The 13,674-nt window shown below is 42.7% G+C and overlaps 1 protein-coding gene across 1 annotated transcript in view; it reads left to right on the top strand.

Moving 5' to 3' along the window:
• Positions 1-13,674, top strand: part of LOC125227089 (piezo-type mechanosensitive ion channel component-like) — a 74,370-nt gene that overhangs the window by 38,411 nt on the left and 22,285 nt on the right. The window contains 16 exon segments of the mRNA XM_048131282.1: positions 759-944; positions 1,518-1,707; positions 2,243-2,394; positions 3,162-3,211; positions 3,286-3,405; positions 3,826-4,467; positions 4,753-4,794; positions 5,558-5,673; positions 6,578-7,129; positions 8,197-8,299; positions 8,775-8,932; positions 9,989-10,068; positions 11,245-11,418; positions 12,688-12,832; positions 12,983-13,099; positions 13,438-13,604. Of these exon segments, the coding sequence (XP_047987239.1) occupies positions 759-944; positions 1,518-1,707; positions 2,243-2,394; positions 3,162-3,211; positions 3,286-3,405; positions 3,826-4,467; positions 4,753-4,794; positions 5,558-5,673; positions 6,578-7,129; positions 8,197-8,299; positions 8,775-8,932; positions 9,989-10,068; positions 11,245-11,418; positions 12,688-12,832; positions 12,983-13,099; positions 13,438-13,604 (2,994 nt within the window).

Raw genomic sequence — 13,674 nt, 5'->3', positions numbered from 1 at the left:
GTAATAGTGACTACATGTGTTTGAACGAAGGGGCGAAGAGTATCCAGCAGGGTCGAAAAGAGAGGATATGGGACAGGATTAGTCGACGACGAGCTTTGTCAACCAAAATCATACACACATAGATAATGAACTACTAAATAAACTTCTTCATAAGTAAATTAATTTTCTTAAACATGCAATGAAATATTGTCTTTACGTTCCTTAAAATGGGCTGGGAAGTATCGCTTTTTGGGCGCAACAACTCGAGAGGACTGTAAAGGGATTTCATATTATTTTTTAGGCCTAGGCCTGCAAAGTAACTTTTTTTTATAAAATATTGTCCTTTAGAGCCTTTTTATTTTATTTCATTGTATGTTTGAGAAAAGCACTATACGAGTACATGTCTCGGCGTGAAAACGGATTCCCGGCCTCGTATCCCTATCCTATCTCGTATATACCCACTTGGCCGGAAATCCTCATTTTCCCGGCCTCTGATGTAATGTACTATTGTTCACAGCAACGCTTAAAGTGCCATCTTTTTTTCTTTATTTTGCACTCAACACGCGCCTGGACGTGCTGAAGCGCATGGTGTTCCTCGGAATGCTGTGGTTGACGCTAGCCATCATGTTCCTGACGGGCACGAACCGGGTCAACTTGTTCAACCTATTTTTGCTCAGCCCAGATAAATATTACATTGATAATAAAATCCGTTCATATGTAAATTAATTTGTTCACAGCACCACTTAAAGCGCCATTTTTTTTTCTTTTTTTCTACCCAGCACATGGCTGGACGTGCTAAAGCGCATGGTCTTCTTGGGTATGCTGTGGGTGACGCTAGCCATCATGTTCCTGACGGGCACGAATCGGGTCAACCTGTTCTCTATGGGGTACCTGATTGGCTCGTTTATCTTCCTGTGGCAGGGAACCGACTTCTATCTGAGACCTAAGCAGGCTATTTTACAATGGTGAGTTTAGTAGAAATATGAATGTTGATTTTATCGTAATATTTTTTATGATATAAAAGGAAAATGGGCAGACGGATCGCTTGATTTTAAGCGATTACCGCCACCCATGGGTACCCGAGGTGTTGAAGGTGTGTTAATATGGAGTTATGTCATTTCTTGAGGTAAAAAAAATTTTACCACTACATTTATCTAAAGTGAATCGCGCTATATCTTATATATTTATCTAAAGTGAATCGCGCGGTATCTTAGCCATTTTTAAACCAATTACTAAGGCTTGTTAAGTGTTTTTTGTAATTTTAGACATTTTACCACTAATCCGTTTTAACATTGCGACATTCTAAGAACATGGTATTATAAAATTTTGTTGTAACGAACCGTAATCATTTACTTTTCCTGTACTCTGCGAGGAGTGCTAGAACCTAGAATGGTAAACGTGACTGTGCTAAAATGCAAACACCTGCTGTGCACTGCGTCTTCCTCAAGTCATTATTGCTCATCTCATCATAGCAGGTTCCGTTCAACTGTTTTGGCGAAAGCTTCACTTACTAATATTACATTTATGAAAACCTACAGGTGGTCATGGCTTCTCCGCTACAACGTGTCCGTAGTCGTGATCAAGGTGATCCTCCAGATCCCAGGTTGCTTGTTCCGTGAGTCCACGCAACTCCACGCCTGCTGGCTGGTGCAACTGCTGGGCATAGGCTGCGTGGACAAGTTTGCCGGCACCCTGGGAAATTTCATCAAGATGGAGAGTTATAACAAGGTACGACATAACATAATATTCTATTCCCTTTTGATTGTTATAGCAGAAGCGTTGGTAACTAAAGTCTGTAGCTCCTCTGTTGCCTGTTCCGTGGGACCAGACAGCTCCATGCCTATTGGCTGGTGCAACTGTTGGGTATAGACTGCATGGTCAAGTTTGCTGGCATTCTTGAAAATTTAAATATCACGTAATGTTCAGTTACATATAAAGTCAAACATTTTACTATATGGGCACACCTCGGACACTAGCGATCAAATATATTGAAAGAGGCGCATTCCTAGCACACAGTCTTAGCTCGTGTAGGTGAACGCGTACTATGCTTGTATGAGTGAAATATGACAGGTCGACTGTTCGTGTTTTTGACAGGCGGTAACTGTGAGGTAACCGAGAGGGGGTGGGCGGCACTTTCAGCGGGGAGCGGTAGTGGCCATACTGTATGACAGTACTCTTTATTATACTGTGATATGGGCATGTGAACGGGACATGCCACATACCGAACAGAGCCAAAGTTACAATGTGTCATTATTGTTTTTAGGACACAAAATGCACCGTACCTCAAGAAGACATCGGTTTGGCGTGGGACGGCGTCTGTTTTGCTTTCCTGATATTGCAGCGTAGGCTCTTCCACAGCTACTACTTCTACAGAGTCATCGATGAGAGCAAAGCTACCACCGTTCTGGCATCTCGGTAAGATAATCACTATATTATAGGACACAAAATGCACCGTACCTCAAGAAGACATCGGTTTGGCGTGGGACGGCGTCTGTTTTGCTTTCCTGATATTGCAGCGTAGGCTCTTCCACAGCTACTACTTCTACAGAGTCATCGATGAGAGCAAAGCCACCACCGTTCTGGCGTCTCAGGTAAGATAATCACTATATTGTAGTCCGCAAAATGCACGGTACCTCAAGAAGACATCGGTTTGGCGTGGGATGGCGTCTGCTTTGCCTTCCTGATATTGCAACGTAGGCTCTTCCACAGCTACTACTTCTACAGAGTCATCGATGAGAGCAAAGCCACCACCGTTCTGGCGTCCAGGTAAGATAATCACTATATTGTAGTCCGCAAAATGCACGGTACCTCAAGAAGACATCGGTTTGGCGTGGAATGGCGTCTGCTTTGCCTTCCTGATATTGCAACGTAGACTCTTCCACAGCTACTACTTCTACAGAGTCATTGATTAGAGCAAAGTGGGTATAACTGGGGCCCATTTCTCAAAACTGATAGTTATAAGCGGAAGTCTCTTTTATTGACTAAACAGAAATTGATGCAAGCAGTTTTTTTTTCAGCTGACTGTTTAGTTAAGGACTATGAGGTCTGATTTATGACTGATATGAAATTGTTTACATCGTCATAGTCGTTAACTAAACAGTCAGCTGAAAAAAAACACCATTTTCTATTAGTTACAATCGATATCACATTTACAGACATCTTGAACTACTGTGTTGTTACAGAGGAGCCGAACTTATTGAGGAGCTGAGACTGATATGAAATTGTTTACATCGTCAAAACTAAACAATGAATTTTCTTACAATCGATATCACATTTACAGACATCTTGACTATTGTGTTGTTACAGGAAATGAGGAGCTGCGATATCTTTAGATATTAAAGATCAAAGTAAAGATGGAGAGAATAAAGGCTAACCAGAAAAAGATCCACGGGGCTTTGAATAAGGAACCGAAACACCATGATCGAGGTAAGGTCTTGTATTTTGTTAATTTATATTTTATGAGAAAACACTTGGTATGTTGAATGTAGGTACACGAAACGTAAATTGAGAAACTTATTTACCTACACAATATATGAAATCTGATAACTTCACCTTTTGCATTAGTCATGATCAAACTGAACTCAAATATTTCTTCTTCACTGATACTGATTATATTTCCTATGTGTGAGCATCTACTACCGATTTTGAAAGTGTGAAAGATGCTAAATATGTAAATTACGGATGATTCTTGAATGAGTTGCAGAAAATGTTACCTTGATGTGACAGTACGACGGTTATTTACTTACATGTATGTCGAATCTGGTTAGAAATCAATGTGGAGTGCAATTTACGTATCTCGTTATGGCAACGGTGACCGTTCTATTCCATCCCGCCAACCGCACATAGAAGAGGAGGATTCGGACACGCAGCCGGGCGACACGGAGGCGGCGCCGCTGGTGCGCGGCGACTCCGACTCGCGCGGCTACCACACGCCCGACAGCCCCGCCTCCCCCCGCGGCTTCCACACCCCCCTCAGCGAGCCCTCCGCGCCGCCCTCCCGCGTCCACACCCCGCCCCCCGCGCCGCGCCCCCTCACGCTCCCCGCTCTCCCACCGCCTCCGAGTTCACAAGGCGGCCCGCCGTCACCGTCGTCCGCCTTGATGACCGTATCCCTGGACGCATACTTGGAGCCGCGCCGGATTTCCTTCGAATCCCCCCCGTCCTCCGAACTCCTCCCCCGCGCTCAGAGCCCCGAAGAGTCCTACCCGGTCTTCTCCCCCCCTCCGATCCGTCGCCGCCACACGGTAGCCAGCCCGAGCCTCCTGCGCACCTCGCTCATATCGCAGTCGAGCCGCGCCGAGCCCAACTCTCATCATACCTGTAACGTTTCTAAATTTAGAAGCACCTCTAGTTGCGTATACGTGTCTCACCTTGTATATAATGTAAAGCATTTTCAGGTCTCCGTGTTAATTATATTTTTTCTTTTATTAGGATTAGAAAGTGAGCGTCCTCTTTATGAGCGACGGATACACACGAACAGGTTTAAAGGTATATCTGAAACCTTTTTAGCCGGTTTGGAAGGTGACTGTCTCCTTTGCACAAAAATGTTCATATACTAATTCCCGCACAGTGGTAAACGAGATGTAGCCGTAAGGATCATCAGAATCAGTTCAGTCATCGAATAATTTTCAAGAAACGCGCTTAAATAACAGCTCCCTGTATCGTTTTTGGTGTTTATTTTTCGATTTGGATTCCCCCGGCCTGTGAGCGACGACGCTCTGATCATTCCGTGGTGTGTGACTTGTGGTGTTGAGCTGTGCTTTATTCTTGTAGCGCCCGCGGGGCCGTATAAGCAGCCGACCAGCCATCAGAGGGGTAACGTTTAGCCTCCGTCTATCGCGTGTAACCTGTGTTCGCTTCACTAATCTCTAGCTTCTACTGACGGTATTTAGGCAAGTTGGAACTTTTGGCGGGGGCTGTCTTGATTATATGTCAACTGGGATGATTATTGGTTTTGTAAATGTTGTAAATATACTAAGACAGAATGCGCCACCCACTAGTTGTCGCTTTGCATGTGTTTATTAGACTGCATGCCCGCATGTGTATGCCACTTGTCGTGCAATGTGATTGTGTTTTGTTGTTGTTCTGTGTCACTTTGTGTCAGCTGTGTTCTGTGTTTATATTTTCATCAGGGACGATTCATGAGATAGATAACTTGGCAAGGATGATAAAAAGACTAATAACTATACATTTTATTCACATTTATTTATTGCATCATCAACTCATCCTCATTAACTTGTCTTGATGCGCCCCTGATGAATTCCATTTTATTATATGTTTACTTGTATAGTTTAGGCGGATTATACATAATGCATTGCAAAAATTACAAAGCTTGGTTTTTATGTTTTGGTATTTCAATGTAAATATTTCATGTTCGGTGTAATCACTTATTATTATTCCGCCAATGCACCTAAATATACTTTATAATTAAACGACTTTTCGCTTTAAAATTTTTAAAGTTCATTAAAATTAGTAATAATAAACAACCAATTTGAATTACATTATCTAATAATTTGGGAGCTTTCGGTAATTTTTACTCTATTTTATTTCACAATATTAATCAGTATTTTTCATATAGCCGTTCGTTCGGGAGACTACTACATGTTCGATGACTTCGATGACACCGAGGTTCCTCTCAAAGAGGAAGAATCGAGCGAAGACGAGGACGCGCCCAAGGAAATGGGCTTGGGCAAGGTACGTCACTTGTTGGCAACTCTGAAGCTATGAGGCCACATATTAGCTACGTACTAGCATATTGAAGCGACTAACATTAGAATTATATGGCTCAGCTTTCCAGCAAACACGAATTGAGCTTATGCTATGATTTTGATAGCAGGCTGAATCTATGCTAGTATATATCATAGATAGTAAGTTATGCTGCTAGTCGGGTTCAGACGGGGTCGCCATGTGAAAAAATTGTCAGCCGTTTTGGTAGACTACACGTTCTTGATCTTGCCTAATAGTTCTAAGTCCAAGTTCCAAAGGTAAATCATAGTAAACGTTTGAGGAGATTTCGATGCCGATCGCTTCATCTGAACCTGTCTATTATTGCCATTAGGGATTTGCAAGAATGGTTAAATTAGTGATGTAATTTGGGTATTTAAATTATGTGTATGTATTGTGTGGTGGATTGGTTATAAACGAGCATGCTTTTTCAGCGGGTGGAAACCTACAGATCATAGATAAGTTTCCATATGGAATGGTTGATATCAGCATGTTTGTCCCTCAGAATATTATTGTGATAGAGGCATTTTGACTAGTCCCTGAATGTTTGATTGGTATCTGTAGACCGGATTATATTTGCCTATACGCTGCTTTTGTTAACTAACCTACATATTTTTGTGTTAACTTTTGCACAAACGTGTCCGTTTTCACAATTTTCTACATCGGTGGTTCAGATTATCTCTACACTCGATGTACTGCGGTAGGTTGCGAAAAGTAACCACTTTGCAAAGATGTGAGCTCGCAGGAGGAATATCGCACATTCGTGTGTCGGTACCTAAAAAAGGCAGCGGGCAAAAGATTGGGTATTTTTTCAAAATTTAACGTTTGAATTATTTTCATAATTTTGCTTGCCCGCTACCGTACGCTCGCGCAGCTCCTGTCGACGGCGATCAAGACGGACTTGCAGCGCGCCGTGCGCCGCGCTTCCATGCCCACCGTGCGCTCGCGCCGCCGCCTCTCCGCCGGCAGCATCCCGCACTCGTACCCGCACGAGGTAAACATGTCCCCTGGCTGCTCACATACTGTCGCCGACATCAAGACGGACTTGCAGCGCGCCGTGCGCCGCGCCTCCATGCCCACCGTGCGCTCGCGCCGCCGTCTCTCCGCCGGCAGCATCCCGCACTCGTACCCGCACGAGGTAAACATGTCCCCTGGCTGCTCACATACTGTCGCCGGCATCAAGACGGACTTGCAGCGCGCCGTGCGCCGCGCCTCCATGCCCACCGTGCGCTCGCGCCGCCGCCTCTCCGCCGGCAGCATCCCGCACTCGTACCCGCACGAGGTAAACATGTCCCCTGGCTGCTCACATACTGTCGCCGGCATCAAGACGGACTTGCAGCGCGCCGTGCGCCGCGCCTCCATGCCCACCGTGCGCTCGCGCCGCCGTCTCTCCGCCGGCAGCATCCCGTACTCGTACCCGCACGAGGTAAACATGTCCGCTGGCTGCCCACATACTGTCGCCACATCATCAAGATGGACCTGGAACAGACATCGGAATCGTTAACCCACCCTTACCCGTGTCGTGTGAGATATTAATACCTGTTGTACGCTCGCCCAGCCCACCGACAAGACGGAACTAAATCGAAGAACTTCGTAAGAGCATCCTTCCTGTCTCTGCGTAAAAAACGGGTACTTTATAATGATAATTGATAACTCAGCTACATAAAATAAGACCCGTAGTTTGAATCTTATTTAAATGTAGAGTTAAGAACCATAATAATACTAACAACTGTCACATAATGATGATATATCGCTTGATGATAAGAATATGTAGGTAGGTATATGTTGCACTTTATGTTATTCCCGCAAGCACGTATCTGTTTAAAGTCAACGATTCCCCGCATATGCTTAGATGCTTTGAGCTTCGTTATAGAGGAACAGTGAGTATATATTTCGGTAAGTGCTGAAGTGGGAAAATGCTTATATGGGTATTTGTTATTTGAGCATGTTAGGTGGTGGTTGGGTTTAGATTATTTTGATGCATGATATCGACAAAGAGAAAAGTACATATATTTATTTTAAGTAAGCTGGGCATTTTGTAGTTACTGCGAGGTCTGCGAGTATCTAGAAAGTTTCACCGTCACATAATAATTGTCAAGAAAACCTCTTAGAAACGACGTAAATTATACATTTTTAAATTTGTAACATATTTATCTTCCTAAAACTATTTATAATTTAGAAGCCTAATAAGGTTAGATTGCACCATCCACCATCGTTGAAATTGAAACCTTCGCTAATTTTACTGTATGAGAGAAGTTTCATAGTAAACCGCGCCGAGGCGCTTGGCGTTGATCAGCATGTCAAATGCGGATGGTGCAACCGACACTAACGGCCCAGCCACGACATTGGTCTAGCGCGAATGTAAAATGAAAAGTCCCATCGCTGTGTTTATGTATGGCCGCCGTACGCTGCCGCGCTTAGCCCAATGTCGTGGCTGAGCCGTAAATGTAAAATTATTTACCGTACGTGCTAATCACATGTATGCCTACTTAGATCCGTCGAAAAGCAAGCGTCGAAAAGCGAGCGAGCTTGACGGACCAAGAACAAGAAGAGCGCGACGTGGTTTCGGAACTGGATGACTTCGCACCGGAGCCAGGTATGATATTCTTTAAATCCACGGCCACGATAAAATTGTATCTTTGTATTATAACCGTCACGAAGACGCTCGCAGCATTTTTTTTATATTACGTTGGTGGCAATCAGGCATACGGTCCGCCTGAAGAAAGCGGTCACGGGGTGTCATATGCGCGTTGCCGACCCATTAGAAACTTGTACAGGTTTTTTGCTGTGTACTTATTTCTAAGGAGGGTTCGAGGTGCCGACGACTCAAAAAGACAATAGAGGGAACAAATTAATTCCGTAGGTCTTCGCATGGTCAGCACAGCGCACTCTCATATTTTCACTAGACCCTTTCTTAATATTATGGCAAAAAGTTTTCGTGAGGGCTGTTGAATATATTGGTCTAATCTATGCTGTCTCTTGTAAATTTTCATAAGTCCTACAATAATTGTGTGATTAGATTTACAAACTTATTCGAATGTTCAACTACATACTTCTGAATGTGTTTATAGAGAAAGAAACGGCAATGGACAAATGCCATCGCTACTGCAATACAGCGTGGGTGTTCATCTGCAGTTTCCTCGTAACTGCCACGCGATACCTCATGCGGTACTCCAGAGACTACCGATACGTATCGCGAGCTCTTTCCATGGAGAAGAAGATACTCAAGGTGAGATCTCTATAAAACATGTCTGTGATGATCAATTAAAGCTTATTGCACAGATGTATGGCGTATGGTCCATGAATGGCCATTTAGTAGTATTTGTGAACTAGGCTGGATGAATGTGTCTAATCAATAACATACATAACATACAACATACAATCACGCCTGTATCCCATAAAGGGGTAGGCAGAGATGAAACTATTAAAGCTTCAGTGCCACTTTAAGGGGTTGAAAGAAAACGAACTGTGACATTGCAGTGACAGGTTGCCAGCCTCTTAATTTAACCCATATCCCATAGTGATTACGACACCCACGGGAAGAAAGGGGGTGGTGAAATTCTTAACCCGTCACCACACAGGAACCAATGTTAATCAATGTTGCAATTAAATTGAATTTCAATTATTCACGGTTGGTTTCACTAGACTGGTGTGACAAAAAAAAGATTATTACCATTTTTAATTTTCTTTAATTTTTGTCGCTGCTAGCTCCTAAGGCTACTTTGACATGGGGCGTTTTCCTATATACTGTATGGCAACTCTGTAAATCGATCACACGACGTCCATGCGAGAAAGTCTCATATTCGAGACATATTTTTTACCGTATACCGTAGGGTCTTGCCATCGGAGATGCGAGATTCACGCAACGAATTTGTCGAATGCGACGGCGGTGAGCGGCAACCATACGTGCAAATGAAAAGTCCCATCGCTGTGTTTCGCTCCAATGTATGGCCGCGGCTCACCGCTGTCGCGCTTAGCCCAATGTCGTAGCTGAGCCGTCAGTGGCGCTTATGTTTAAGTTGATTCGTTCACACGGTCACACTGGTTTCTCGTATGCGTTGTGTTTGTGACGTCGTTGGCCAAGGTCATAATGGAGGACGGATTGCCGATTGCATGCGGGAAAAACGAATGGACCTAAGTCCGTGTGAACGGCTGTCTCGTATACGGTAAAACCGTATGAGAGAAAATATCGAATCGAATAGTCGCCGTGTGAACGTAGCATAAGAGTTAAGTGTAAAAATTGTTGTAACTTGTAAGAAAAATTAACGCAACGTTTGGTTTTCAGGAAAAAGAAGGTTTTGGCATCGGACTTCGAGAAGGGTCGCAAATGATCTGGGAACCCCTGCCAGAGACCTTAGCACATCCGTGAGTAGATTCCTTTTTTTTAGGATTGGCACTTTTTTAACTTTTATCCATTGTAGTAGTTTGTGCGTGTTGATTTTTAGTCTCTAGTCATGTACCGTTTTAAGTAGTGTCATCATGTCATGTAATACTAAAGATATAACTGTTTTGAAATGTGAAACTAAAAATTTCAGAACAGTTTATTCATTATTCTGTAGACTAACAGGTAGAGTATATCATCAAATTTGAGCTTAAGTACTGCTCGAGCTTTTGTGCATGTGTAATTGATTTACAATAGAATAACTCGAATGAAGATAGACTTAGATAGTTTTTATAGTAGTTTACTATAGTTCTATTAGATTTAGTGAGTAGTGTCTTGTTTTTGCATGCGGCCTAGTGTGCACTTGGAACCGGAGAGTTATGATAATAACTTACTCGCCCCGGATGTGGAAATGGGGTTTGTACATCATATTTTTGTATTTTGTCAATGTTCTAACGATAACATAATAAATTGTGCTAATGGGTTAAATGATTGTAACTGAAGTCCGTATTTGTAAAATAATTATTTTGATGATTTTATTCATAGAGAACTTAGCGTAAAAGTGTAATTATTTAGATCCTTTGAAATTTTTTCCAGTTTAGATAAAATTATTTGTAAGATAATAGTGAAATTTTAATATCTAGCGCATTTATAAGCGCGAAGAATTGTATGTAATCTTGCAAATAGAATTTGTTGTACTGTTTAAACTTTTGATCGCCACGCCTATCGTATTTAGCTCGTCTGTGCATTTTCAAATTATCCGATCCGATGTTGATATTCCATATATTTAAAGCGCCATATTTGACATCCTTCCTACATCTGTAACGTGAAATGGTTTTCATTGTGATCTTTATATGTAAACTAGCCTTTTCCCGCGGCTTCGCTCGCGTTAGTAAGAGACAAAAGTAGCCTAGCCTATGTCACTCTCCATCCCTTCAACTATCTCCGCCTAAAAAATCTTGTCGATTCGTCGCTCCGTTTTGCCGTGAAAGACGGACAAGCTGATACACGCACTTTCCCATTTATAATATTGGTATGGATATCAAGGTGTAGCGCACGCGTCAATAGATATCCGTGGCGGTCAAAAAGTTAAGCATATGACTTGATAAAATAGCTACGTAGCTTGTAGCACACTAGTACAAGTAGCATGGTGTTCGCAGCCGTAAGTTAAGCGATATAAGCGTCCCCGAGATCCGTATCCTGGCGCCGAGCATGGAGCGCGGGCTGGACGGGTCGCCGGCGTCGCGGCGCGCGTCCCCGCCGCTCTCCATCTCCGACTCGGACGACGATACCTCCGAACATGAGAGCGCGTTTAGCTTGCAGAGTACTGAGAGGTGGAGTTCACTGGGTTGGAATTCGTGCTGTGACTCGTGCGATAAATATCTGTATTTTGATCATAAATATACATAGTTTTGTAACTCTTGTCGCGTCACTACAGAAGAGCGATAGGGAGAGCTAACTACTATACGCTTACGTGAAAGATTTTGACGTTCAGAATATTCCCCTTGAAACTTTATTCATCAATAATTGTGTGTTGAAATTCGTCGTTGATTACAATACTAGTACAGGTTGAGTACGCTGCGATATTACATGTATTATAATTTAATCAGAATATGTTATGGAAAAATTACCGGCTCTTAAACGAGGGTGAGTGGACTGTAAAATTAGGGGCCATTGTTATTGGTTTAGCCTTAAAAGATGGGCATACCAAACAATTGCTTGTGTGTGTCTAAAGTCATAACAGAAAAGTCACAGCGCGGAGTTCATTCAACTGTTGTTCGTTTCGTTGTATGCGATGGGCTTGGCTATGTATCGAAATTTCCATATTTTATTCTACTCGTCGTATTTTCTACCACTGTTCCTATTTATTATATATACTCACAAGATGCCGCTGCTTTCGTCGTTTATGTTTCTAGGTAATAAACAGGTAAGTTTCAAATATGTTTAAGCTAAAATACCTACGTACACATTAACACCTACACTTCAAACCAATTCTACCAATATACGCTGCTACTTACAAAATAACACTTTTAAACCTACTTCTTCCACCTATCACAATTTACTCAACACCTCGGTAGCTTGGCGTCAAATTCGTCAGTTGGTATTGCTTTTTGTTTGTTACTTAAAATTTGTATCCACACTGTCAAAAGTCGAGCGTGTAGATGACGTCAAAAGGGCTTTATTTCTCTATGTCAACAGGGGCTTTTTTTCTAAGATTTCATAAAAACTCCTGTTGCTGAAAAGACACTCCTCACATATTACAATGATCTATACAAATATAGCTAGAATTCGCTCTGCAGAACTTTTATGTGACACGACAATTCGAATCAATAGGCGGAAATTAGGTCTGATCCTTATTAAGCTCTAGATTAAATCATGTGCAAATGGTGTCAAATAAGCAAACCGACTGACTGTCTCCGGTATCTTGCGTGGTTGCGCGTTCGCGGGTAGGTATTATACCGAAGTAGGTAAAATCCGTCGCTCGCGACAAAAACGCACCGACCGCACCGTGCACCCCCGCAAGGCACTGAAACTCGAAAGACGCTTAGCTACTGCTCTACAAACTTTTGTGAACTACTTGTATAACGTTAGTTACATTGCAGCAAGGACCTGACGATACTGGAGGAGCAGGAAGACTCGATGTTCAAGCAGGGCCGCTCGCCGTTCCTGCATCTTGCGTACGCGCTGTGGTTCGCTGTCTTGGCTCACACTGACATTGTTTGCTACATCATGGTTTTCATAAATCAGGTTAGTTTACTATTCAACATATGGTAGTCTACTTATACGTGTATTTTCCAAGATCTATTCAAGAAGTATTTTGACAGTTCTTACCTTTTAGTTTATATCCGATTTGGTGAAGTTCACAGCAAAGAGTAACATTTTGTTATATATTTGCAGATTCAATCAGCGACCATTTTATCGATACCTCTGCCGTTGATGGTGTTTCTGTGGGGCACCCTGACCATACCTCGACCGACCAAGACGTTTTGGGTTACCCTCATTGCATATACGGAGGTAAAGTACCTACCACTTTAAACTGATAATTAACCCTGTGAACGCTTTACGCCATTATCTATAGGTCACTTACTCGCGAAAGTCACGGACTTAGCGAGCAAGCAATTAAGAATTGTGAGTTTATTTTGCTGCACCTTTATGTTTTCTCGTCCTGCAAAAGTTTAATGTTCTAAATATTTTGTGACATCGCAGTTAAACAAGATAAATCCATTAATCCATGGTAACAACCGATTCACTGTCTCAGTACGCAACTACGCTACGTATTACCTACTGATATGCACTCCGTCCGACATGGTACATTTTCCAGTTCCATCTTCTAAAGCCAATGTTATTCCCAGGTAATCGTCCTAATCAAGAGCATGTTCCAATTCGAAATCCTCCCGTGGAACCAGAAGATTTACCCCGCCAACATGCCCTTCACTGCCCCTCGCATCATCGGCATCGAACGAAAGGGCAACTACGCCCTCTATGATTTGCTGTTACTGCTCATTATTTTCCTACACAGGTGAGTTTCTCAGGTGATTTAAAAGTTTAGGAATCTAATATGTAGGGTTACCAGCAATTATATAATATAG

Source organism: Leguminivora glycinivorella, chromosome 6, assembly GCF_023078275.1.
Source record: "Leguminivora glycinivorella isolate SPB_JAAS2020 chromosome 6, LegGlyc_1.1, whole genome shotgun sequence".
Lineage (NCBI taxonomy): Eukaryota > Metazoa > Arthropoda > Insecta > Lepidoptera > Tortricidae > Leguminivora > Leguminivora glycinivorella.
The sequence above is the reverse complement of the archived record's forward strand: the minus strand, read 5'-3'. Positions and strand labels throughout refer to the sequence as shown.